Source organism: Schistocerca nitens, chromosome 5 (assembly GCF_023898315.1).
Source record: "Schistocerca nitens isolate TAMUIC-IGC-003100 chromosome 5, iqSchNite1.1, whole genome shotgun sequence".
Lineage (NCBI taxonomy): Eukaryota > Metazoa > Arthropoda > Insecta > Orthoptera > Acrididae > Schistocerca > Schistocerca nitens.
This window is the reverse complement of record NC_064618.1, coordinates 480,976,304-481,003,627: the sequence shown is the minus strand read 5'-3', so window position 1 is coordinate 481,003,627 and position 27,324 is coordinate 480,976,304. Positions and strand designations below refer to the sequence as shown.

General features: G+C 38.1%; 1 protein-coding gene across 1 annotated transcript in view; it reads right to left on the bottom strand.

Moving 5' to 3' along the window:
• The window catches only part of LOC126259724 (helicase SKI2W), a 157,750-nt gene extending 131,678 nt beyond the window's left edge, over positions 1-26,072 (bottom strand). The window contains exons 1-5 of the mRNA XM_049956704.1: positions 25,881-26,072; positions 25,457-25,636; positions 20,155-20,383; positions 8,627-8,925; positions 4,381-4,551 (exon numbers count right to left, since the gene is read on the bottom strand). Of these exons, the coding sequence (XP_049812661.1) occupies positions 4,381-4,551; positions 8,627-8,925; positions 20,155-20,383; positions 25,457-25,636; positions 25,881-25,904 (903 nt within the window). The 5' untranslated portion in view covers positions 25,905-26,072. The remainder of the gene's footprint in view (positions 1-4,380; positions 4,552-8,626; positions 8,926-20,154; positions 20,384-25,456; positions 25,637-25,880) is intronic.
• Between the last annotated feature and the right edge of the window lie 1,252 nt (positions 26,073-27,324).

Genomic DNA, 27,324 nt, shown 5'->3' with positions numbered 1-27,324 from the left:
TATAAGTGCACTGACAAGCAGAGGTTCTGACACTAGCAGCCTTCATTTGTGTATATACATCAGATTTTGGAATAGGCTTTTTAACAGCTGAAGTGAAAGAAGTAGTGAATGTGGGAGGTTGCATGGCATTGTAGACCCTTTTAGCCTCTCTGTACAGGATATGCTTCAGTAGTTTCAGGTCCCATATCTCCCTTTCATCAAGGTAGAAGCTGCAGTCCCTACCCCAGATGAGGTGATCCCCACAGCAATTTACATACTTTGGAGGATTTGTAGAAACAAGTCTTTCCTTTTAACTATTAAAAACACATTCTGATCAGCAATATGCATTATGTTACTACAAAAAAAAGTACAGTGAATAATTCATAAGTTAGGAGGACTGGCTAGATGAGCCCCCTTGTGAGGTTAGGTGTTGATACCCACTAAAGGTACACCCATTATGGTGGGAGTAGATAAATTTAAGTTTGAGGATTTCCTCTCGGTCCCATGAGTAGCTATGGAAATAAGTGTCCACCCGGAGCCCTACTTGCCTGTGTGAGCCTTTTACAAATGAGATGTGGCAGATTTCCTGGAGGTTACTCGCAAATGACAGCTCTGCCTCAACAGTCATACATCTCATTGGTGAACAGCATTTATTTAGACTGAGGAATTTTTTAATGTGGTTTTAACAATCCTTGTGCAGCATATCTTGAGACTGAGGGATTTTATATGGAGGTTTTTACTGTCCTTGCAACCTGGCCAGTTAAGTCAACATTCCCACTCCCTGTGGCACATATTGTTCCACCAGTGCACTACATGGCAGCTGCTGATGCATGCCCAGAACTTACATTTACAGAGGACTGGCAGTGCTTACCAGCCCCTGAGTCCCTGGCTCAGGGAACTGAGGTTTGCCAAGCCTGTTCCCAGCAAATGAATGCAGATCCTTGTAGGCTCTCATCATTTAGCACCACTTGTGTGTGGGGGAAGGGGGGCAGCATGTGTGGCTTATCAAATGCGCTGGACATGACAAACAGCTAAAACTGATAGAGCTTACAAACAACAAACAAAGGAGGAGGAAACCATAAAAGTAGCACCAAATGGCAAGAACAAATACTAAGTAGTAACAGTCTTAAGGAACAATTATGATAGTCCCACAAGACTGAAAGGGAAACAAAACATTACATAAAAATCAGCTTTCAGAAACACGGAGGTGGCACAGTGCTTAATGATTAAGGCTTTACAATCCTATCCTGAAGAAAAATATTGCCTGATTTCTGTTTTAAAAAACTTTTAGACAAATCCTGGGACTGTGCCAGTTGTGTTGCTATCATGATTTACTGTATGCACTACAATAATGCCAAAAGCAAAATTTTGGGTTTTCATAGCTCAGCAGTCATCTACACACAACACATCTTACTAACAGATACTAATCACTGTGTGAAGCTGCAGAGAGATGAATCATGATCAGAAAAACAGCACAAATCTGTTTTGTGCTCTGACAAATCACTATAAACTATGGGGCATTTTGAAGAAATATTTTAGATAATGAGACTATATGGCAAACAGAGCTGCTGGCCACTGTAGTGCCCATTGTTAAATAATAAGACACTTGTTTTATAATACTGTATTGTTTTCCTGAAAACTTCCTGGACATGAAGTTGTTTCACAGGTCAATGTTAACATCAAGTTTGTAAGAATATTCATACTGCTTGCTTCCTGCTGCAATTAGAGACCTGTTACATGATCAGTACTGTACTTTCACATAACAAAGGATCCAGTCATAACTTGTAATCTGTGACAGGAAGATTTTATAAGTACCATATGTTGACGTAGTAGACATACCAGTGCTTAAACAGGGATGGAACAAATATCCTCCCTGAATGACAAATGGTTCAAATGGCTCTAAGCACTATGGGACTTAACATCTGAGGTCATCAGTCCCCTAGACTTAGACCTACTTAAACCTAACTAATCTAAGGACATCACACACATCCATGCCCGAGGCAGGATTCGAACCTGCATCCGTAACAGCAGCGTGGTTCTGGATTGAAGTGCCTAGAACTGCTCAGCCACAGCGGCCAGCCCTGAATGACAGCCAGGCCAGTAATTAACTTGGTCATGATGGAGTACAGTAAGAAAAACACTCCACCCACTATTATAAAACCGTTTTTATCGATTTTTTATTGGATACTGTGAGCACATGGTGTTTTTCGCCAATGGATATAAGCATGAGGATAATGTCAGTAGCCCTGCTATGTTTCCTCACTGAATCATAAAAACCCATTATCAAGGCACTTCTCAGTGTAGAACACAGAGCTCTGGAAGATAAATAAGATACTAAAGCAAATTAGATTTCTGATTGAGGAAATTTCTTGTCTGCTCAGACTCTCTTAGTGCTTTGCAAGTCATTCAGCAAATGTACCCAGCAGATAAGATAGTTCAGATGGTCCAAGACACTATCCTATTTCCTACAAAGGCAGAAAAATTAGGTGGAATTCTGCTGGACGAATCTGGATACACTGGGATCTAGGGAAATGAGATAGCTAACTGAGTAGTGACAGCAAGCTGCCAGGAAAACACAAGAGTTAACTGTAATATCCACACAGAGGCCGTAGAGTCATGGGTAACAAAGAAACATAGTAGGAGAGGTAGTGCCAGGAAATGAGAAACAACAAGCTGCAGTCAGTCAAGCTACCATTATGATGATCATTCACTTCCTTCCAATCTCAAAGGTGGCATGAAGTGATCTTCACTCACCATTGTGTTAGACATAGCCCAATGACATACGCTTACTCTTGCTGCATGGGGATCCACTGAAATGCAGTGATTGTGGAATAACACTGACAGTCATCACTTCTTAACATCTGGTGGAGAAAAATATTGAAATTTTGTGTGGTGCCAGAGTCCCTACAATATTTTATTGGACAGAGATTTTAATGTATTTCTGGATTGCTGATTCATCCTACTAACTGCAGTATCAACTGGCAATATTTCTACAATAAAATGTTTTATCAATACTTTGTGCAATATTTTAATGATTGTGTTTTACATGTTTAATCTTTGTCTTTAATTTTAACTGTAGTGACTGCTATACTGAGAACAGGAACTACTGAGCTCACTGTTTAGTGCCCAAAATTTATATCATCAGTCAATACATATCCTTCCAACCTTTTCATATACTTCAATGACCTCACTAATATCTGCAACAGAACTCCATGATAAAAGGGCTGTAATTCCAATGCAAATCAATTTCCACCTTCAAAGAACTGTGCTTATAAGGCTGACAGAGTGATGCCTGCATAGTATTAATTATCTAGTTCACCATTTTGTGAATATGGATGGTAGAGAGTGGTAACAAGTTCATAAACTGGAAAGAGTCGCACAAAATTGGCAGAAAAATGAAGAGTGAAATTGGCACAGAAGTCGCAAATGCATTTATCCTTGGCATGTAATGCCCAAGATCATTTTTTAATTAAGACTATTTGAAGTACACAGCTAAGATTCAAGATGAGAGTTATTGAACATAAGAAAAAAATGTAACAGTGTGCACACACTTCACTCAACATGTAAACATCACTACAGATATTCAGATTTAGGTTATGACATGTTTGATATGGCTGCCATCATTGGCGATGATGTAGTACAGACAAATAACGAAATTCTGCATGACCGCTGAAGTGTCAGAACATTGATGCTGTCAATGACCTCTAGAATGGTTATTTTCAGCTCTGCAATGGTTTTGCGGACATTGATGTACACCTTGTTTTTAATACAGCTCCACAAAAAGGAGTTGCATGTGTTCAGATCCGGAGAATATGGTGGCCAATCGAGGCTCATGCCAATGGCCTCTGGGTATCCCAGAGCCAGAAAGTAACCCCCGAAGTGCTCCTCCAGGACATCACTCTCCTGCTTCAATGGGGTCGAGTTCCGTCTTGCATGAACCACATCTTGTCGAAATCAGGATCACTTTGGATAATGGGGATGAAATCATCTTCCAAAACCTTCACGTACCTTTTGGTAGTCACCATGGCATCAAGCAAGATTGCACCAATCATTCCATGAGTAGAAACTGCACAACACACTGCCATCTATTGAGGGTGAAGAGACTTCTCAATTGCGAAATGCAGATTCTCAATCCCCCAAATGTGCTAATTTTACTTACTTACAAACCCATCCTAATGAAAGAGAGCTTCATTGCTAAACCAAACCATACTGTGCATACTAATTCCCATCATGCCCTGCAGCCAACTGTGCAGTTTGAATGTCCTAACAAAAAGCGTTCAGAAGTTATGATAATTTTATTTTGTAGAGTTTATTAATTGTCACCTTCTACAAATGCTACTTAAGAAGATGCAAAGTCAGAATGTAAAAGGAATTAATGTTGAGCAAAATAAAGAACATTACCTGCTTTTGGAAGTTGTCAAGCTCAAAGGGGAATTTATGTGCCATATCTGGAATTTTCTGGTGGAAATCTGAAACAGGCACCGTGACGTCCACAGCTTCAGCCCACTTTGTTTTTGTTGGCTGTTTAATAGGTGCTGTTTCTGTAATTTTCAGTACTGGGATGTTATCCTTCTATAAAATAAAATGGCAAAGTTCATGTAGGTATTTTTTAGTAAAGTGTATTTTTATAAATATATTTCTTACAAAATTTACAATAGTATATAAAAAAATCCTTTACTCAATACTTGAAATAATATGCAATTCATATTAGTTCTACAATTAATATGTCCAAGCAACTATCAAGAATTTTAGTGGCAACAGTCATTATGGTATTGACAATAATGATGAAACTGGCTTATAGAAACAACAGTTGAATCACGAGTGCCTTAATATTCTGACACATACACTATTAGGCACTACAATTAGCAAAATAATTGTGCATAAGAGCAATTGCTTGTGATATCTACAGCTTAAATCTACAGAAAATGAGGATCAAGTTAAGTGAAATGATCATTAATTACTTAATGAAACTAGTGAAGTACAATTTGATTTTGTGACTGTTTAAGTGGGGAAATAACAATATTAGAGAAGGAAAGTTGCTACTCACCATATAGCGGATATAACAATATTAGAGAAGGAAAGTTGCTACTCGCCATATAGCGGATATGCTGAGTCGCGATAGGCACAACAAAAAGATTCACACAATTATAGCTTTTGGCCATTTTTTGTTGTGCCTATCACGACTCAGCATCTCCGCTACATGGTGAGTAGCAACTTTCCTTCTCTAATATTGTTACATTCCATCCTGGATTTTCCATTGTTTGATTTAAGTGGGAAATACATGATTAGCATTAAACAGCAATGTGTGATTGTGAACAGACACATAAAAACTGTTCGAAGCATTTAATGACACTAACACAAAAAAGACGTGAAAATATATGAAGTTATACAACATAACAAAAATGGAAAATTCTAGATGGAATAATAAATATATCAGGAATATCCACTGACATTACGAAGTATTGATCAAAACATATGGATCGTATTCTATTTCTTGCAACCAACAAGGAAAATGGTGAAACTCATATAAACAGCTGGGGAATTACAACCTGACAACTTACTGTATGAGTAAAATACCTACATAAAAAAATAATAGTACTAATTTGACGAGTGAAAATCTGTACCAGGTTCAGAACTCATTTCTGAATTTCCTACTTTTTGTGAGCAGCCGCCTCAATACTACACTATCTCAACATGCTTCCTGGCCCAAAAAAAATACCCCGAAGGAACTTGATGTTTGTTCCTACATTTCAGTTATCATTTCAAAGTGCATTTCAATGTTATTACTGAGATAAATAATACTTTTAGTATATTTAGTGAGGCATGAAATGTATATCGAAAAGATAGACTATATGATGTAGGAAGGGCAGTGTTCATTGCTGTCAACAAAAACATAGTGCATATCGCGGTCAAAACTGAGTCTGATTGCTGAATTATCTGGACACACGTAGCAGGCCTAGGTGAACTCATGTCAGTTTTGGAAGTTTTTACCAGCCATTTGATTCCACCATAACCGCTGTAGAATCATTCAGAGAAAGTCCGTGTTCGCTAGTGCAGAGCTGCCCAGATAAGAAATCTTAGTTGAAGTCGACTTGAATATAACAAGTATAGACTGGGGACACCTGTGGATTCATTGCAAGCGGTATGGACAGCCCTGCGAAGTACTTTTAAAAGTGTTTTCCGAAAATGCCCTGAACAACTAATTGGACAACCCACATGCAACAGAAATAGTTTAGACCTTGCAGCTACAAACAAGACTAAACTTACCTACGGTGTTAGTAGAGACAGGGATTAGTGATCATGATGTCATTATAGTGATGAAGGTTACTAAAGTTAACAAGTCCATCAAGAAATCTAGGAGAGTATTTATGCCAGAAGAAGTAGATAAGTAGTTATTCGCACTCCACTTACACAATGAATGAACATCATTTAATTCCAATATGATGGACACACAGAAATTATGGGCAAAGTTTACACTGAGGGCAAATTGCATTCTGGAGATGAATGCACCACATAAGTGGATTATGGACGGAAAAGACCCACTGTGATTTAATAATAAAATTCAGAAAATGGGGAAGAAACAGAGATTCTTGCACTCTCAGTTCAAAAAGTAATGCACAAGTATCAATACTTAAAAGTTAGTACCAATTTGGGCATCCTTAAGAAGAACGAAGCGCACAACCACTTCCACCACCATACATTAGCAAAAGATTTTACCAAGAATGTGAGAAAATTCTGGTCTTACATAAGATCACAAAGCAGGTCGAATAAAACAGTCACTCATTGATCAATCTGAGGTGGCAATAGAAGAAACCAAAAGGAAAGTTAAAGTTTTAAATTTCACGTTTAAGAAATTACTCATACGAGAGGATCACAAAAACAAACCATCATTTGACTGTCCCACAGGCTTCTGTATGGAGAAAATAGAAATAGGTACCCCTGGCACTGAGAAGCAATACAAATAGTTAAAAACGAAGTCACCAGGTTTAAATGGAAACCCAGTTTGATTTTACAGAGAGCACTCTGTGGCATTGGCCCTTTACTTAGCTTGCATTTATCATGAGTCTCTTGCACAGAGCAAACTCCCAAGTGACTGGAAAAAAAGTGCGGGTGACTTCTGTATATAAGAAAGGTATAAGAATGGACCTGCATAATTACACACCAATATCCTTAACATCAGTTTGTTGTAGAATTCTTGAATATGTTCTGAGTTCAATGTAATAAATTTCCTCAACACAGCAAATCTTCCGTCCACAAATCAATGTGGATTTAGAAACCATCACCTGCATGCAACTCAGCTTGCCCTTTTCTCATGAAATCCTATGAGCCAGGGATGAGAGGAACAGTTTGAGTCCATTTTCCTAGAGTTCCAGAAAGCATTTGACACTGTGCCCCATAGAAGACTGTTGACAAAGGATCGAGCATATGGACTAGTTTCCCAGATATGCGAGTGGCTCGAAGACTTCTTAAGTAATAGAATCCAGTATGTTGTTCTCAATCGCAAGTGTTCATCAGAAACAAGGGAATCATCAGAAGTGCTCCATGGGCGTGTGATGAGGCTGTTCTTATTCTTTATTTAAATAAATGATCCGAAGGACAGGATGAGTAGCATTTTATGGTTGTTTGCTGATGATTCTGTGGTATACAGAATGTATCATTACTGAGTAGGAGGATAAAAGATGACTTATAATTTCTACTTGGTGTGATGAATGGTAGCTTTTCTCAGTGTGGAAAAGTGTAACTGTATCTGGATGAGTAGGAAAACTCCAATCCTGTAATGTTCAAATGCTGCTTGACATAGCCATTGATTAAATATACAGGTGTAACATTGTAAAGTGATATGAAATTGAAGGGTAATAGAGAAGATGAATGGTCAACTTTGCTTTCTAAGAGAATTTTGGAAAGTGTAGTTCATTGATAGAGGAGATGGTATATAGAAGACTAGCGGGACCAATTCTTGAGTATTCCTCCATTTGACTGTCCCACAGGCTTCTGTATGGAGAAAATAGAAATAGGTACCCCTGGCACTGAGAAGCAATACAAATAGTTAAAAACGAAGTCACCAGGTTTAAATGGAAACCCAGTTGCAGTAATTTCTGAAAACCTTCTGAAAACCTTATTCCTCCAGTGTTTGGGATCCCCAACAAGTCAGATTACAGGAAGACATAAAGGCAATTCAGATTGCTAGATTTCTTACTGGTACATCTGATCAGCCTTCAAATATTATGAAGAGGCTTTGTGAACTCAAATGTGAATCCCTAGCAAGATGATGTTCTTTTTGTGAGGCACTGTTGAGGAAATTTAGAAGAACTGGCATTTGAGACCAATTGCAGTACGATTCTACTGCCGCCAATGTACATTTTGTATAAGGAACATGAAGATAAGGTGACAGAAACTAGGGCTCTTATGGAGGCTTATAGACAATCATTTTTCCCTCAATCTATCCGTGAGTGGAACACAAATGGAAATGACTAACAGTGGTATGTGATAGCCTCTGCACTGCACCGTATGGTTGCTTGAGGAGGGGGGCTGTAGATAAAGTAACAAGTTCGTACATAAAATCTTTAATTTCATGTTTCATAGATATGTATACAAATATAACATTTATAGATTCCTGCAATCAGGAAAAACAATACAGTTACGTTACCTCAGGAATAACTTTAAGATCCTCTGCTTCTATTTTCAAACTTCGAATAACAACATTTTTGTCATCTTTCTCAACTTTTGTTTCAGATTCTGCCTCCTTCCACAGATCTACAAGGTGCTCCTCCTGTTGCAATATATTCATGAGATTGACTTCTGATTCTTCTGTCTCAACTTCCGCAATGGGTTTAGTTTCCTCCACTTTTGGCAATGCAGGAAAATCTTCTTTTCCAGTTCTTGGAGTAAAACCATCTGGCATGAAATCTATTCCATAATCCAAACCTGGAGCCACTGTCAACAAATCTGCAAAAAACCTTTTCCATAGTTACTATATAATTCCTGTTTATCAACAGCAGCAAAATATTATGCTTTTTCTTTTCAATAAGGTATAAAAGACCATTTTCTCTGCTGAGTCCACTAGTTAGTGGACCTGGCAGATATCTGTCAATTAGAGATAATGCATTTGGATGACTATGTGATTGGTCTCTCTCTTCACTCATTTTACTCTGTCTGATTCATTATGGTTAACTGATGTTAGGTTTGGTGTTAAATTAATAAATCTATTTTGACATGTGTTGACTTCCACTTTTTATTCACTAACCAGTACAATGAGCAGACAGATAGAGATGCAATTGGAAAACCATTGTCACATATTATTGCACAATTGTTTATGGAAGGCTTCGAGGAACATGCCTTAGAGTCGGTGGCTTTGAAACCTGTGTGTTTTTTTCAGATATGTAGATGATACTTTTGTTGTTTGGCAGTGAGAACTTGAATGACTTTTTAGAACATCTGAATTCAATCCACCTGAATATTCATTTCATGATGGAGGTGGTAAAGTATTGCTGCCTTATCTTCCTTGATGTGTTGGTCAGGAGGAACATTGATGGTACATTGAGACATGCTGTTTATAGGAAGCCTACTCACACCGACTTGTATCTACAGGCTGATAGCTCTCAGCACCTAAGCGTATAACTTCATTGTTTTAATACAGATTTCAGAAAAACAGCGTAACTTTATATCAGAAACTTGCTTATATACATTTGTTTATAGGCCTAATTCTTGTAACATTTTTGGAGAATCAAAGTTAAAGTATCTCATTTAATTGTCCTTTTTTTCATTCCATCGAGTGAAATATATAATAAATAGCGTATACCTTCATTGTTTTTAATACAGATCTCAGAATAACAGCGGAATTTTAAGTCAGAAACTTGCTTATATACGTTTGTGAATAGGCTTAATTCTTGTAACGTCTTTTTTGATTTTCGGTTATTTAATTGATTTATTCTAGCTAAAGTATTATTTTTGCCATGAGTGAGAAGTGCCTGACTTGCCATAGAATTGTTAGTTCCGGGGTTTGGTGTGATGGATGCAGTAGTTTTTTTCACTGGGGGGACTGCAGTGGCGTGGGTGTCGGGAAAGTGGATCAGACTCATGAGTGGTTATGTAGGATTTGCAGCAGAGATAGAAAGATAGTGGAACAGGAGGGGAAAATTGCTGCCCTTCAGGCTGAGCTAGATCAGGCTAGGGAAGATCTGGACAGGTTAAGGAGGGAGAAGGGCAAAGAGAGGTGGGAAGTGGCAACAGGTAGCAGAAGGAACAGGCCTAGAACTAAGTCTGACAGTTTTGTGGTGAATGTCAAAAATAAGTTTGACCTGTTGCTTCAGTTAGAAACTGATGAGCCTCAAGCAGAGGTAAGTGTAGACAGGACACAACAAACTTTCAATAGGAAATTGAAAAATAATGTAGGAAAGTCATCGAAAAGGAAGAAAGTTTTGTTGTTAGGCAGTTCTCATGCCAGAGGTGTAGGCCAACTTCTGCAGGAGGAATTAGGACCAGAATACCAGGTCACAAATTTTTTCAAACCAAGTGCTAGTCTGGATCAGGTGACAGAGGATTTAGGTTCACTCTGTAAAGGATTTACCAGGGAAGACACCGTGGTTATTGTGGGAGGGCCAGGGAACAGCATCGACAGAGATCCTGGGTACAGTATAGAGTGTGACTTGGTAAAGATAGCGTCGGCATCGAAACACACCAATGTTGAATTTGTCTCTGTCCTGAAATGCCATGACCGGCCTCATTTGAACTCTTCTGTTGGGAGAGTTAATTTGGAGTTGGAACGGCTGCTTGGGTAGGGTGTGGGGGCTCATATTGGTGTGGTTCCTGTTGATTCTCTCAGTAGGTGGGACTATACCAGGCACGGCCTACATCCCAACAGGAAAGGGAAGGGGGAAACTGGCTGGGGTAATAGCAGGAAATTTAAGGAGGGGAGGCACTGCCATGAATGGTAAAATACCAGTGGTTACAGGTGTTGGAGCAGCACCTTTTTTAGGATAGGTAAGACAGAAAGATGTCAAGCTCTACGAGAGGTCAGGATTGAAACAAATCTTCAGTTTAGGAAAGAAATTAAACAGCACAATTCTAGCACATTGGATCACCAATCACAGCTGTCAATTATAAATTTTCACCTATCACCAGAAATTTTATCTCCACCAAGTTGTATCTCAGTCCTAGGTAATTGCATTGATGAATTAAAGTCACCCAACCCAGTTGACATAATCTGCCTTTCTGAACACCATGTGACAACTGGTATAGGAACTAGGCCTAAGCACAATGAGAAACTCAGACAGGAGAGTACTGCAGATGTTAGAATAAGGAAAGGTTCTCATAAAAGTATAATTAAAAATAATGTAAGTATATTTCATCAAAATATTGGGAGTTTAAAGAATAAAATAGATGAGCTTCTGGTTTGTTTAGAAGATTTAGAAGCTGAGGATGAAATAGATATACTATGCCTATCTGAGCATCACATTGTTACTGATATGGATAAGGTAAATGTAAGTGGATATAAGCTCTCTGCACATGTAATGAGAGAAAATATGGAGAAAGGAGGAGTTGCCATATATGTCAAAAATTATCATTGTGCAAAAAGTATAGAAACAAAAAAGTTTTGTTTAGAGAAACATATAGAAGCATGTGCCTGTGAGCTTAAATTAAATAAAGGCACATTTATAATTGTAACTGTATATAGGTCTCCATCAGGAAATGTTCATCTGTTTCTGAAAAATTTGGACTCCTTGTTGTGCTATCTGTCAGACATGGGGAAGCAAATTATTATTTGTGGGGACTTCAATGTAGATTCTCTGAAAGAGGGTAATAGGAAAAATGACCTTGAAGTATTACTCGGTTCTTTCAATTTGACACCCGTTATTGATTTTCCTACTCGGGTGGTAAAGGATAGCAGCTCACTGACAGATAACTTCTTTATAGATCAAGATAAGTTTAACCAGATAAATGCTCAGCCTGTTGAGAATGGTCTTTCAGATCATGGTGCACAGCTAGTTACAATATATGACATAGCTCCATTCAGCAATACTAAACAGTCCTCCAAAGTAGTACGTTCAGTCAACGATTTAACAATTGAAAATTTCAGGGAAAGCCTGCAGCAGTTAGACTGGGATGAGGTGTACCGTGAACCTGATGCCAATTTAAAATATAATTTATTTCATGACATTTTTGTAAATGCATTTGAAAACTGCTTCCCCAAGAAAATAGTTAAATATACTCGTAAGAAACCTTGTAGCAAACCATGGCTTACTAATGGTATAAAAATATCTTGTAACCGGAAAAGGGAAATGTATCTGACAGTAAGAAAGAGTAGTGACCCAGAAACTATCGAACATTATAAAAACTACTGTGTTATGTTAAGAAAAGTTATTAAAAAATCCAGAAGTATGTGTATCATGTCTGAAATCAGCAACTCTGATAATAAAATTAAAACAATTTGGAATATTATTAAAAGAGAAACAGGTCAACCAAGAGCACAGGAAGACAGTATTACCACCAAATTGAATGAAAACTTTACGAACAAAAAGTCAGAAGTTGAAAATATTTTTAATAATCATTTTCTAAATGTTGTGGATATAGTAGGATCCAGGTGTTCATTAGAAGATGCTAGGCTGTTAATGGAAGAGGCCATACCTATGCAATTTGATACAATTGAAATCTCACCCACTTCTCCCTCTGAAATTAGGAAAATAATAAACTTGCTTAAAAGCAAAAACTCACATGGAATTGATGGCATTTCCAGCAAAATACTAAAAGCTTGTTCTCAACAGATAAGTAAGATTCTCAGCCACCTGTGTAATAGCTCTCTGGAACAGGGCATTTTCCCTGATAGACTGAAATATGCTATTGTTATACCTTTGCATAAAAAGGGAGATAGATCTGATGTCAACAATTACCGTCCAATCTCCCTTCTAACAGCTTTATCCAAAATTTTTGAGAAAGTAATGTATTCAAGAGTAGCCTCACATATCTGTAAAAATGAAGTACTAACAAAATGTTCGTTTGGTTTCCAGAAAGGTTTTTCAACAGAAAATGCCATATATGCTTTCACCAATCAAATTTTGAATGATCTGAATAACCGAACACCACCCATTGGGATTTTTTGTGATCTCTCAAAGGCTTTTGATTGTGTAAATCATGAAATTCTGCTAGACAAGCTCAAGTATTGTGGCATGAGTGGGACAGTGCACAAATGGTTTAATTCGTACCTAACTGGAAGAGTGCAGAAAGTTCAAATAAGTAGTTCTCATAATATGCAAAGATCAGCACATTCCTCAAACTGGGGAACTATCAAGAATGGGGTTCCACAAGGGTCAGTCTTGGGTCATTTGTTGTTCTTAATATATATTAATGACTTGCCATTCTATATTCAGGAAGAGGCAAAGTTAGTTCTCTTTGCTGATGATACAAGTATAGTAATCACACCTGACAAACAAGAATTAACTGATGAAATTGTCAATATTGTCTTTCAGAAAATTACTAAGTGGTTCCTTGTAAACGGACTCTCACTGAATTTTGATAAGACACAGTACATACAGTTCCGTACAGTGAATGGTATGATGCCATTAATAAATATAGACCTTAATCAGAAGCATATAGCTAAGGTAGAGTATTCCAAATTTTTAGGTGTGTCCATTGATGAGAGATTAAATTGGAAGAAACACATTGATGATCTGCTGAAACGTTTGAGTTCAGCTACTTATGCAATAAGGGTCATTGCAAATTTTGGTGATAAACATCTTAGTAAATTAGCTTACTACGCCTATTTTCACTCATTGCTTTCATATGGCATCATATTTTGGGGTAATTCATCACTGAGGAATAAAGTATTTATTGCACAAAAGCGTGTAATCAGAATAATAGCTGGAGTCCACCCAAGATCATCCTGCAGACATTTATTTAAGGATCTAGGGATATTCACAGTAGCTTGTCAGTATATATACTCTCTTATGAAATTTGTTATTAACAACCAAACCCAATTCAAAAGTAATAGCAGTGTGCATAACTACAATACTAGGAGAAAGGATGATCTTCACTATTCAAGATTAAATCTAACTTTGGCACAGAAAGGGGTGAATTATACTGGCACTAAAGTCTTTGGTCACTTACCAAATAGTATCAAAAGTCTGACAGATAACCAACAAGTATTTAAGAAGAAATTAAAAGAATTTCTGAATGACAACTCCTTCTACTCCATAGAGGAATTTTTAGATATAAATTAAGGAAAAAAAGAAAAAAAATACGTTTAAAAAAATAAAAAAAATAAAAAAACACAAAAAATAAAAAAAGTTGTTATATTAACTTAAGTATGTTGTTAAATTTACTTAATTATGTCATGTATTGGAAAATTTGACTCGTTCCACATCATTACGAAGTATCTTATTCATGATCCATGGAACTAGTATTAATCTAATCTAATCCATCTCAACGTCAAGGGACACTTCGTATCTTAGTTCAAAGGGTCCATGTCATTTCAAACCCTGAGAGTCTGCCAGTTGAGTTAATTCATATTGAGGTCACCTTCCATCAGAATGGATATACTGAAAGACAGATGAGACATGTTGTGCTAGTGACGGACTGTCCACCAGTTGAGCGATGGTAATGAGTTGGTAACAAGGTCTACAGCCTTTCTTCCTTGCGCAGGGAGCATCTCCAAAAATATTGGTTGTATTTTGCAGAAATATGATGTGAAATGTATTTTCTGACCTCAATCTAAGACTAGGTCCTTTTAGGTCCCATTAAGGACAATCTCAGTTTGTGGTAGGTGGGTGTCTACCGTATTCCTTCCAGTTGTGGCAAAAGCCCAGAGTTCGAGTCTCGGTGTGGCACACAGTTTTAATCTGCCAGGAAGTTTCATGTTTACAGTATTTGTGGACTGATGACTTCAGCAATGAAGTATATACTAATTTTAATGTCTTACTCTGAAACAAAACATGTGTTTTTTGATCTGGAGGTAAGACTGAAGTTACCAAAGGGTTTGTATTTACCTTCATAGCATTTAATCATCTTAATTATCAAAGGCCTTAATAAAATCAATGACACCACATGGTTTTTCCTGTTTTCATCTATGGAAACTTAGTTACTGTAGTGAAATTATTTGTCAAATACTAGCTGATCAGGCTAGGGCACAAGATAGCATGAACGTTGCTGCCATTAATGTGTAGTAAATAAAAGATGCAGCAAATACACTGACACACACACCATTATATAATGAAAAAAGAACTACTAAATACACAAATAAAATGAACTACCTTGTAAACAAATAAATACAACGAAAAATATTGTAAAAATCTGAAATTTGTATCATATTCTTCAAAATTCCATTACAGAGACAAGATGATACATAAAATTTTAAAATCTCTCTCTTTATTGGTTAAAATAGAGATCCGGTCTCACTTGGCCAAAAATTGCTCATTTCTCATGGTATTACTCTGCCACATGAGCTGGCAATGTGCTCAGGACCACATCACTAATTTTCATCTGGGTGACTCTTTCTCCAACAGAGATGACTTTTCTTGTTAACAGCTATGCAATAACTTCCAAGATGATGATGTATAGTAAATCATTCTTTTCACAGCCATAATGTTAGCCATCTAGTCTCCAATGATCTCCATGCAACCTGAAAATCCTTTCCTTGCTATTATAGTATACAACAGGTGTTTTGGATGATCTGCACCATTCTGTCTGCAAGATATTTCTTTGTGAATGGTTTGAAGACACATCAGAGAATTGTAACAGATGAGAAAAGTTTTGCACTTATCAAATTTCACGAGCACCAGTGTACGGTGTCTAGATACCACATCTTAAAAACATTGCTAGTGGAAACTGCTGAGTGATAGATAATGTCCCATTTTCACAGACCCATCAATGGAATTATCTGTAAAGTTTCAGTGCTCATCTGAGACTACATAAAAATGTTGCTATGAAACCTACTGTGTTTGACCTCGTGATAGATTCATACACCACACCAGTTTGTCTACAGCACTGCATCTGACCAAGCAACACTTGGATGCCACTTCAGTTCATCCACAGCCCTGTCAGCCAGAGGGTGCAGTGGGTAAGTGCTACTCTGCACTTACACATTGCTTATGACCACCACGGTGCTGTTGTCCACATCAGGGGCATGGTGTACCTCTGTTTTCTGGACTTTGACTTGGATCCTACAGTTTTGTGCTTCTATGTGTCTGAGCAGTTGGACACACAGTGTTTTGTGCCTTAGCAAGTTTAAGTAACTGATTTTATCTGTTTTTGTGTGTTTGATGCAATGAAACTGATAATGCCTGTTACTTCAAAATCAAATCTGGTGTGTGTGTTTTTTTCTGTACTACATTACATTTTGAAATTTAGTAGGTTTCATTATCAGCTGAGAGGGATCAGTGGAAGGTATTTTTTAATGGGCTAAACTAGTCCTTGTATGCACGTCCACTTAATGGTTAAAAGCAATTCCCTAGCCTTTGCATAACAACTTGATACGGTGCTTTTTCTTTCATTTATTCATTCAGGCTCCGTCTCCCCTAAAGGGCAAACTCAGCTAATTTTGTAGTATGGCTAATTTCGCAGTACCATACATATCCTTTCACCGTGGAATTGTACGAACTGATTTTAAGTACGAACATTGCACCACACATAGCAGCACCTATCAGCAGTGTGTGGTAGAGAAACCAGCTACCTGAGCGTATTCTTGTGGCTGTGGTAGAATTTTTTCCAGTGTGGTTGAGAATATTTTCAGTGTAGCATGTGTTCAGTGACAAATTTCTGTTTTTTTTTTTATCGATACTGCTGATATAATCTGAAGTGTAAGTATAAGACTTTTACTGATGGATTCTTCACTGTTCTCTGTTTAATTTAAGGTCCTGTTCGCCATTCTGACACCAACAGTTTGCTCGTAATTCACTTTTGCTGGTACTGAAGTTCTTAATGAGTTTGGTGCTGCTGGCGGGCACATAAAGAAGTTTGAGGAGCGCATGAATAAAATAAAAGAACATATTTTACATGTTATGCCAAATTAAAGTGCTTTTGTGATTTGGATGCAATACTGACATTCGTAAAGGAAGGCTTAAGGTATTTATCAATTTAATTTGTTACAGATGTCTAAACCTAGAGGCAAATGTGCAAAACAGTACTGCAGGAAGGATTTGGACGAAGCTGTACAGTGTTAAAGAATGGCTGGTCAGTTTATAGATCCAGTAAAGATTTTGGCATACCCTACAACACCCTAAAGGATAGACTAAGAGTTTGTGCCGATCCTGCGGACTGTGCTCCTGTGAGAAAGGGGTGTCCCTTCCTTTTTAACAAACTGGGTTTCAGATTGTTGGTAAATGATATGCGGTATTATGCTAACAAACTAGCATCAAAGAGACCTCACGGGGACCCATTTGGGGAAGAAAGAGACAACGCAGGCTGGGACTAGTGGAGTTCACTTAAGAAATGATACGGCTTAAGTTTACATCAGCCAGAAAATCTATTATATCGCAGGGCCACAGCTTCGAATCGTTCTAATTTGAAAGATTTTTATGATGTTCTAAGTACTGTGTATGAGAAAACAGGGCTCAGGACGAAGCCAAATCTAATTTGGAATCTACATTAAATGGGATTTTCAATGGTGAACAAGCTGAGCAAAATGTGTCCACCAGCAGACAACAGCTGAATAGTGGGATACCACAACAATTGTGATTGCTGCCAATGCTGTGGGACAGGCAGTGCCTTCTACGTTTATTTTCAAGGGGATTTGTGTCACCAATAGCTTGAAGGAAAATGCTCCTCTACTGAGCCAGGTAGCAGTGTCATAAAATGGCTGGATAAATTCAGAAATTATCTTGAAGTTCTTGAAGCATTCATTAACCACAATCCTCCTGCTCATCCTGTTCTGCTAATGACGGACTCACATTCTAGCCATCTCTCTCCAGAAGCTCTAAAATTCAGACAAGAAAATGGCACTATTTTTGTTACCTTTTCATCACACACCACTCAGATCTTACAGCTGTGTGATATGTCTATGTTTGCTCCTCTAAAAATGGCTTGGAAAAGGAATGTGAGAGACTTAATGAAAACTTGTTGTTACAAGCCTACAAGGATGGATTTTTACCATTTATTCGAGAAGTCCATGGACAAAATTGTAACTCCAGCCACCATCAAGAGTGTTTTTTCTAAAACTGTAATTTTCCCCATGAATAGAGATGCCATTCTAGGTGTCTGAATGTTTCCCACATTCATGAGACCTTCAATGTTGGACAAGTAGAGCTACCTGAAAGAAAAGTAGATGGATGCATATCAGCAGAGCAAAAAGGAGCTGTTGTTAATGTACCATCTGAGATGGAAGAGTCAATAGATCAAACTGAAAATATACAGGAGCAAATTAACATGCCTCTCCCAAAATCCATAAAATCATGGAGAAAGAGGAAACATGCAGCTACTTCACCCAGAGTTATTGCTGATGAAGGCTTGTTGGTTGCAATAGGCCTAAAGATCCCTTAAGAAAGGGAAGCAGACAGAGAAAATTCCAAATCAAAGGGGAATGTGCCAGCAGAGAGGCAACAAGGAAAAGTGAGCACCTCAAAAGCTAGAATGGGAAAACAGCAAGTGTGTGCATAAGTAGTTCCTTCAACAAGATGGTGTATGCCTGTACAGAGAATATTAATAAGAAATGTAGGAAAGGATGACAACATTTGTTTGTCGTGTGGTGGGAATTACGAAAATGACAATGATTGCTAAAAGTGGATTTGTTATTTGAAGTGTGAGTGCTTGTTTCATCTGTCTTACCAAAGAATGAAGGCATACCACGCTCAGTTCACATGCCATCTGTGCACTGAGGCTGATTCTGATTAACTTGAATCACATTTCCAATTTTAAGAACTTACTTCAACTAAATTTCTGATTTTAAGATTTTGTATGACTGCAGTAATTAATTTTATTTATTTTATTATTCATTTCTATGATAAAGTATGTAATTAATTAATTATATTACCATTGATTACATTATTTATAATAATTTAGTAATAGTAAATACAGTAAATGTTACGTGTATTATGTATTTGATTACATTAAATCATGTTCCGCTGACACAAAAGTATTTTTTTAGAGTCATAACTGCTACTGCGAAATTATCCAAGTAGTGTTGTGAAATTGCCTGAGTTCTTATTAATACAGTAAATTAGCACTATTTTAAAAAAGCTTTTTTTGTATCTGAAATTTAATTTTCAACATTTAACATTTATACCAACAAATTATACCACTTTTACTTATCATTTAATGCAAAAATTAAATATTACAGGCAAAAAACCTTAATACTGCATAATTAGCCGAGTTTGTCCTACAATGATCTCCAAATGGATGGAGTAGAAGGCATTTATGTAGGATGGATGGGTAGAACCTATCACATCACATTCCAATACTAATAAGCCAAAATTAAAAAAGTTCTATAAAATATGTTAGTGTCTTCCACCAAAACACTTTAAGATGTTTAGACCTTTAAGAACTCATAGGTTTATGGAATTCAAGCCGATGTGAATATGAAGAAATTGTCTCTATATTCTACCATCTACACACTTCTCATAGTATTTGTACAATGCTGGAAGGAATGAAGTGGGTCTGTAATATGTAAACAAAACAAGTTTTATCTACTCAATTAAATCTGTAGCTGAAACTATGGTCCAGATGAAATTTTAGTTCGTTTTTGCTTATTAATCAAGTAAAAAACAACACATTTGATATGGACTGGATACTAAAACAAAAGAATAGTTCAGCATGAAACAAAAATTGTGGGAAGCAAGGACAGATGGGGGACAGAATACCAGAAAAATAGGATTTTCATCGTGTGGGTTCCATTAGGAATCGTTGCGCTCAGTGACCATGAAATGATTATAACCAGGGATGAACACAACAAACAATTGGGTATCAGCCTGTATTTTATTACAGATCTAGCTAGATTTCAGCAACAACAAAGCCGACATCAATACTAAGGTTTGATTCGATTCCTATATTTTTCTTTTAGCATTGACGATGGTATACTGCAGTTGAAATCTAGCTAGATCTTCAACAAAATACAGATTGATATACAACTGTTTGCTGTGTTCATCCCTGATTATAAAATGGGGTTTTCTAGCTAATCAGCCACACAAAACACACAAAATTGTATCAGAAAGCTTAGTCTGAACAAGAAGATATTTTATAATCTTAAATAATTACCATCCTCAAAATTAATTTCTTCCTGTGTTCCATTGTCATGTTCTGAAACAGTTGAGAGATCTGGAAATCCTCCTGGCATGAAAGGGAAGTTACTTGAATCACCCTTCACCGATTCAGTTGGTGCTGGAGCACGTCGGAAAGACAGGGAATTCCTTGCACTTGACCCCATGTCTTCAACAGACACTTCCCTAAATTGAAGAAGACGTCCAGTTGTTGGATCTCTCTCCACCTGTAACAAAAACATAAAAGTAACACAAATAAAACTTGAAACAAATAATAACAATGTTAGATTTATAAACTTCCTGCAAAGATAGAAAACAGGAAAGATAAATGGTATGTAGTATAGTTTCTCAAAGGAATGAAAACTTGTGACTCATCAAGCTTTCCCAGGGATCTGTTCAATATATGGTCCTCAGGAATGCCAGTGTATCAGGTTATGTACCTCTCATGTGTTCCTTCTAGGCATCTACTCAGTATCATCAAGGTATGCCTGGTAATTACTGTATGCACGCAGCAGTTGTTACTTACCAGCAGCCACTACATGACAGTGTTGAGAAGATGCCTTGGGAAAATATTGTGGGATGTAAACAACGTAATGTGGTGACAGACTTGAGTGATGTATGTTGAATGAAAAAGTGTTTCAAATTCAGAAAGCAAAGTATACAAGAAACAGATTGGAAGTAACAATAGGCTGGCAACTCAGATTCAGATACTAGACTGCTATTAAAAGTAACTAACTTCTTCTTCCGAGATAGGCTATCAGCCTGTTCTGACCTCAGTTTTCCTGCCGGCTCTTCATGGGTCAACCAACATCTCGTCTTCTGGTAGGATGATATTTAAGAGCAAGATTCGGAATTCTGTTGTCCTCCCTTCTAAAATGTGATTTTTCCCAATTTCTATCATTTTGGGAAATTCTATCATTCAATGAGAATATACTTAATTGCTGGCTTACTATTTATTATAGTTTTGCCTATTAGGGGTTATCTTTCAATAATTTGTTTTATTCAACCAAATCTCGATTCAGTACGCTAATGTTGACAAGTCATAATTTTAGAAAATTTAAGTTCAAGTCTCTTCTCTCACATTACCCTTTCATGTTTGCAGAATTGTTTCACACATGTATTGAAATGGATGAAACTTTTTCTTCACTTCAATATCATTGTTCAAAGATAAATCACAACCCGGATAAGTGAAAGATGAAACTTGTTCCATTGGTTGATGTGTATTTTCCTTACCACAACATAACTTTTGCTTTTGTCCTACATAACAAAATTATATCTTTTAGAAATTATATTTTGTGCACATAATGTTTTCTGAAGCTCATCTTCATCATCCTGTATGATGAACTGATTATCTGCAAAAAGCATAGTATTTATATATTTAGTGTTATTTAAGTACACTCCAGGTGCACATATTCCTTACAGTTGCTAATTCTGTAACCTTGGTATACTCTTCGATTAATCAGAATTTCTTCTATTAACTTATGCCGGATGAAAACAATTTTTGTCTTTGCATGTGTTGTGTACAACTTCATATACAATGGTAAGGACAGGTGGGTTGCACAGTAGTGCAGCAACTGTTGTTGTAGGAAAGCTGAACAGGCACTGAAATGCTTAGCGAACAAGATAACACAGTACAGAAGATTTACTTAACTTACATTTCCCATGTGTACAGAGTGTCATTGCAACAAATGCAGCAAGAAACAGTGCCCAGCTTTCAATGTCAACAAGGAAGAGCCTCTCTGAGCTAAAGCACGAACAATGGTGCTAGAGCTGCAATTGGCAGCATCTGCATAGCATCACATAACGAAGAGACTCCAAGTGTGAATGGGCTATGTGGCCGCCGCTGCCAGTTGTCCTATATTGCGGTGACAGAGGGTGCTAGTAGGTCCAGAGCCACAAGAGGCACCATTGGGTTTGCCGGATTCTGCACAACCACTATCACCACTTGACAGAAACTTGCAATTCCATTGCCAACTGTGGCACCTGTGGGGTGGTACTGATGTGTGAGATACTATGTCATACATATCTTGAATAACATGATTCAAGTGTTTAGGTTGCCCATTTTTTCATTATGTTTCAGAATTGCTATCTGCTATACCGTTGGGCCTGGTGGCCTAGCAATGAGGCATGTGACTGGAAACCCAAAAGTTGCAAGATCAAAACCCAGTCGGACCACAGATTTTTTTACTCTGCCTCTCAATGACACATGGTTTGGATTCCAAGTTCAACTGTTGGTCAGCTACCCCACTTGGATAACTGGATTGGTTAGGGACAAACAAGTTGCTGAACTGACGTCCAATTGAAAGACCTGCCTGGCCACACGAAATCACCGCCACCACCACAGTCACAACCACCATCACCACCACAACCATCAAAAACTTTTATGGAATTAATTAAGGCAAAGTGGGTTTTTATGTAAAATTTTCTTCTATTCTTCAAGATCTGTTTGAAGCCAAATGAATTACAAAAAGGATAGATTGCTACTTACCATGCTGATGAGACACTGATTTGAAGATAGGAACAACAAAAGACTGCTATACATTTGAGTTTTCACCCAAAAGGCCTTCTTCTGAGGTACAAAACACACCCACACACTTAAGCAAGCACAACTCACATGCCTCTGGCTGCTGAAGCCAGACTACGTACAGCAACTGCAGTTGATGGGAAAGCAGTCTGGGGGTGGTGATTGCAAGGAGGAGGCTGGGGCAGGGAGATGGAGAGATAGCAGGTAGGGATGCTGGACGGAGAGCAGGATAGGGGTGGGGAAAAGTGTAGCATTGCTTGTGAGTGCATGCACGGATGTGGTGATGATAGGGTAGGTCTACTGGGTGCAGTCAACAGGTTACGGGAGGAAGGGCAGTGGTAAAGAGGAGTCGTAGACAAGGGGGAGAAAAGACTAGTTGGTGCATTGAAGGAGTAGAAGGCTGTATAGTATTGGAGTTGGAGCAGGGAAGGGGATAGGTAGGTGAAGGAGAGGGACTAGCAAATGTTAAGGTGAGGGAGATGGGTAGGAGGAAAGGGCGGGGGGGGGGGGGGGGAGAATGAGGTGACAGGAAGGGAGGATATGCTGCAGGGAGAGCTTCCTGTGTCGTTCAGAATAGCTGTTGTGGATAGGAAGGATCCAGATGGCGCAGGCTCTGAAACAGTCATTGAGGAGAAGCACATTCAGAAAATAGGTGGTCCAGATGTCTCTTGGCCACAATTTTTGGTGGCCATTCATGCGGACAAACAGCTTGTTGAATAACATGCCCTTGTAGAAAGCAGCACAGTAGTTGCAGCTTAGTTTTTAGATCACATGTCTGATTTCACAGGTGGCCCTGCCTCTAGTCGGATAAGAGAGGCCTGTAACTGGACTGAAACAGATGGTAGTGGGAGGACATATGAGACAGGTCTCACATCTAGGTCTATTGCAGGAATATGAGTCATGAGGCATGGGGTTGGGAGTAGGGTAGGAGTAGAGCTGGACGAAGGTATTACATAGGTTTGGTAGGTTTGGTTTGTGGCAGAATACCACAGTGGGTGGGGCTAAAGGATAATGGGTAGAATATTCCTTATTTCAGGGCATAATGAGAGGTAGTTGAAAGCCTGGAGGAGAATGCAATTCAGTTGTTCCAGTCCTGGGTTGTACTGAGTCATGAGCAGAATGCTCCTCTGTGGCTGGATGGTGAGTATGTAGGAGGTGGTAGATGACTGGACGGATAAGGAATGGAAGATCTGTTTCAGTACAATGTTGAATGGGTCATTTTGGACTGTGAAGGCCTCAGTGAGACCCTTGGTATGTTTGAAGATGGACAGTTCATTACTACAGATGCGACACCCATGGGTGGCTGGACTATATGGAAGGGACTTCTGGTATGGAACGGGTGGCAGCTGTACTGTGTACTATGTAAGAGGTATACTTAAATAGACTTTTTAAGTGTGCAAAATTCAGTTTTCTCTTAGAAAGCCCATCAATCATAAACAGTACCTTCACCCACACTAAAAAATGGCTCCAATATGGTCTAGTTGCCTATGGATCAATCCCTTGATGGAGATCTTATTAAGGCCTTCACAGGGAGGCACTACCCTCCCAGTAACATCCACAAATGTCCCTTAAAGTCTCAACAGCCACTTTCAACCAACTGTGAAAGAGCCCCTTCCTGCACTGCCTCTTGTATATGGAGATGAACAGCAAACAACTGTACACCTGAAAGAATGGCCACTGTCAAACTGAGGTACACAGTAAAGTTCACTGCCTACTAGCAGAACACATTACTGAGTACAATGTGCTATACTTCTGTGGCTGACTCCTCTCCCCAACATCAGCTTATCTGATCTACACAATATGGGAATTGTCTTTATAAAAGGGAGTACTTCAATTTTTTTTTGTACTTATGAGGTACTCCTAATTTTATATACACAGATACTGCCCACATCTAAATATCTCAAATGAGATTTATTTAGTGCGCTAAAAAATCCAAAATGATTATGAACATAGCTACTAATCTATAACACACACCACTGCATATTAAAATAACTTGCTACACACAGGAGATTGGCTCCTTGTGGCATGTGTCTGGTATGTTTATAATAGCAAGGATAAAAGTCATGATTGGACCCCCTCCCCCCTTCCATTTTCCAGTACAGTGTGGAGTCGTTATGGACTAAAGTTGCATAATGCTCTGCTAATTTGCTTCAAGGGAATGGAATATAAGGGAAAAATTAAGTTAGAATTTACAAAAATACTTGTTTTTATAACAGAGAGGAATATTTTGAATAACTAAATCACTAACTAATACTTGTATTTCCTTCACTTCATTTGAATCATGCTGTTCTCACTGCAAATTTTATATGTTGTTTGTAGTCTCCTTTCACTCTAAATGGTGTGATAAATTTGTTTTTCAAAGTGTTCTGCACATATGTCAGATCATTATTTACTTGTTCAGAGACCATAAATAAGACCACTGAATTAGTACATTGTTCAATTTTTTTTATACATTGTAAAATGTTAATTTGTACACTTGGGCTGTGTATATGCTTTACAGTATTATGAAAATTTCTGTATCAGGTAAGTGATGCAAGGGATAATAATGAACTAAACTAAATTAAAATTCTGCACCCTACCGGTCAATTTATTACCGCAATCTTTATGTGGCTTTAACATTCGTTGGCTTCGCCAACTCACAATCAAAGCTAGACCTTGGGCTGCACTACAGATCAATCTGTCACCAAAATCAACATTTGGGGGTGGGGGTGAGGGATGCTGCTGCACACTCTGGGTAAAGAAACTTACAAAACTGCTGGAAGAATATAATTAGTACCTTGAGAGTGGTACCGATGGGGGACAAGTCGTAATGGTACAACGAACGTGGATTCGAAACTCTTGGCCAAAAATCTTGAGCATTGCGGTAGTCATGTATGGGTAATCTGTCAGGGCACAACAGATACTCCTGCAGCTGCTTGGTGACATCTGGAAGCACCGGAGGTGGCCCGAAAGGCAGCTGGAATTAAGCAAGAATTTATGAACCACCGTAAATTACTTTCTTGAACTGAATATAATACGAACATAAACTTAAGTTTCTACTTTTCTCATTCTGACATGCAGCCACAAGACAGATGACATTAAATATAAAGTACAATACTTCGGGAATACTTTATTTTTTTGCGAAGCATATACGCATGCATAACATTTAAAATTAATCATGTGTGTAAAAAATCTGAAGTGTTGCTTGCTACGTTATTTACCGAAACTTCCGGTTCAGCTACCATTGCAAGCACCAAATCTAACGAGTAGTTACAATCTGAGTTATGTAGTTCAAAAAGAAGTACTATAACGTTTCTACGTAACAATCAACTATTTATTTTTTTCAGTTCATTTCTGCTGTTTTAATAGCTCCACATCGCTCGCCGGTGAAACACATGTCTTTAACAGCTGTGTCAGAGATATTCTGCTTGCGAACTGAGAAGGCGTATCGATACTTATACGAAATCGTTATCGCACTGTGACAGCGCTTCGTATTGCTTGTTCACGTAATTTTAAAACTTTTATAAAATCAATGCATGTATTGTGAAACAATATTCAACGACAGAAGAATATTTAAGAACGTTTTATGAAACACGTGCGCCTTTTTTCAATGAAATGGTCATTTACATACATCGTTTTGGCGGTGATCTCTAGTTTCGTGTTTGATCAATAGCAGCGTTGCCTGGTATTCATCGTCGCATACTTAAACGAGTACAGTGTTTTGACCAGACAGCAATATCACGCTGTAAATCACGTTATTCCAGGCAGATTGATAAAGAACTAACATCATCTTCGAAAACGAAGAGCGCGTCAAAGGACAAATTTGCGTTGTTTCGAATCACGTAAATTTGTTACGAAGGTACGCTACAAACGGGAAACGAATGCTATACGTTAAGTTCCGCACGTAGAACCTATCGGTTTTCCTAGAGTTCATATAAATACACGCTTTAAACTAATGATTTAATGCAGCCGCAACTTTCACTTTCCTTCTTTTTGGTGATTTAGAAACATAACAAAATACTTCACATACAAATACCTACGCATGACGTCAATTACATTCTGCTATTAATTTTTTTGTAGGCGTTGATCTTGTTTTCACTTTTCGTGTTTTCCTTCATCACACACCGCACTGTAGTTTCTTTTCATTCTCATGAGCAGGAAGCATCAAGCTTTGTCGAACAAGAGAAAACATGCTGACTGTTGGAGTTCCAGTTGGTCTTGCTGCGGTGCTGGAAGGCTTGGCGAAAGAAGTTCTCCGTAAACAACCCAGAGACATTTATTGGTTCGCTGCTGAACATTTTGAACAACTTTTGCGTATCCGAGACGCAGCGTCAGTTGGAAGTCCAGGTAGACCTAGTGATGAGACAACCTAAACTCTTTGACAGTATATCGTTAAGCTAAGTTAGACTTTGATCAAATAGCAATTATGAGATAAGATTTATAACTGCTAAAGAGGTACAGAAACATAATCAAGGACCGAGCGTGAATGTCGCTTAAAAATCTCTAGCGAGGTAGTCATACACAATTATCTACAGCCACGTAGATTGCGTTCGCCAGATGTGTGGAAAGCAGATATGAGCCGATCATTTGTTAATGTGTACACGAATGTTTCCGTGAGATGCATTTCGCTCCCTTATGTTGTTTCGTAGCTGTGTGGTGGAGGAT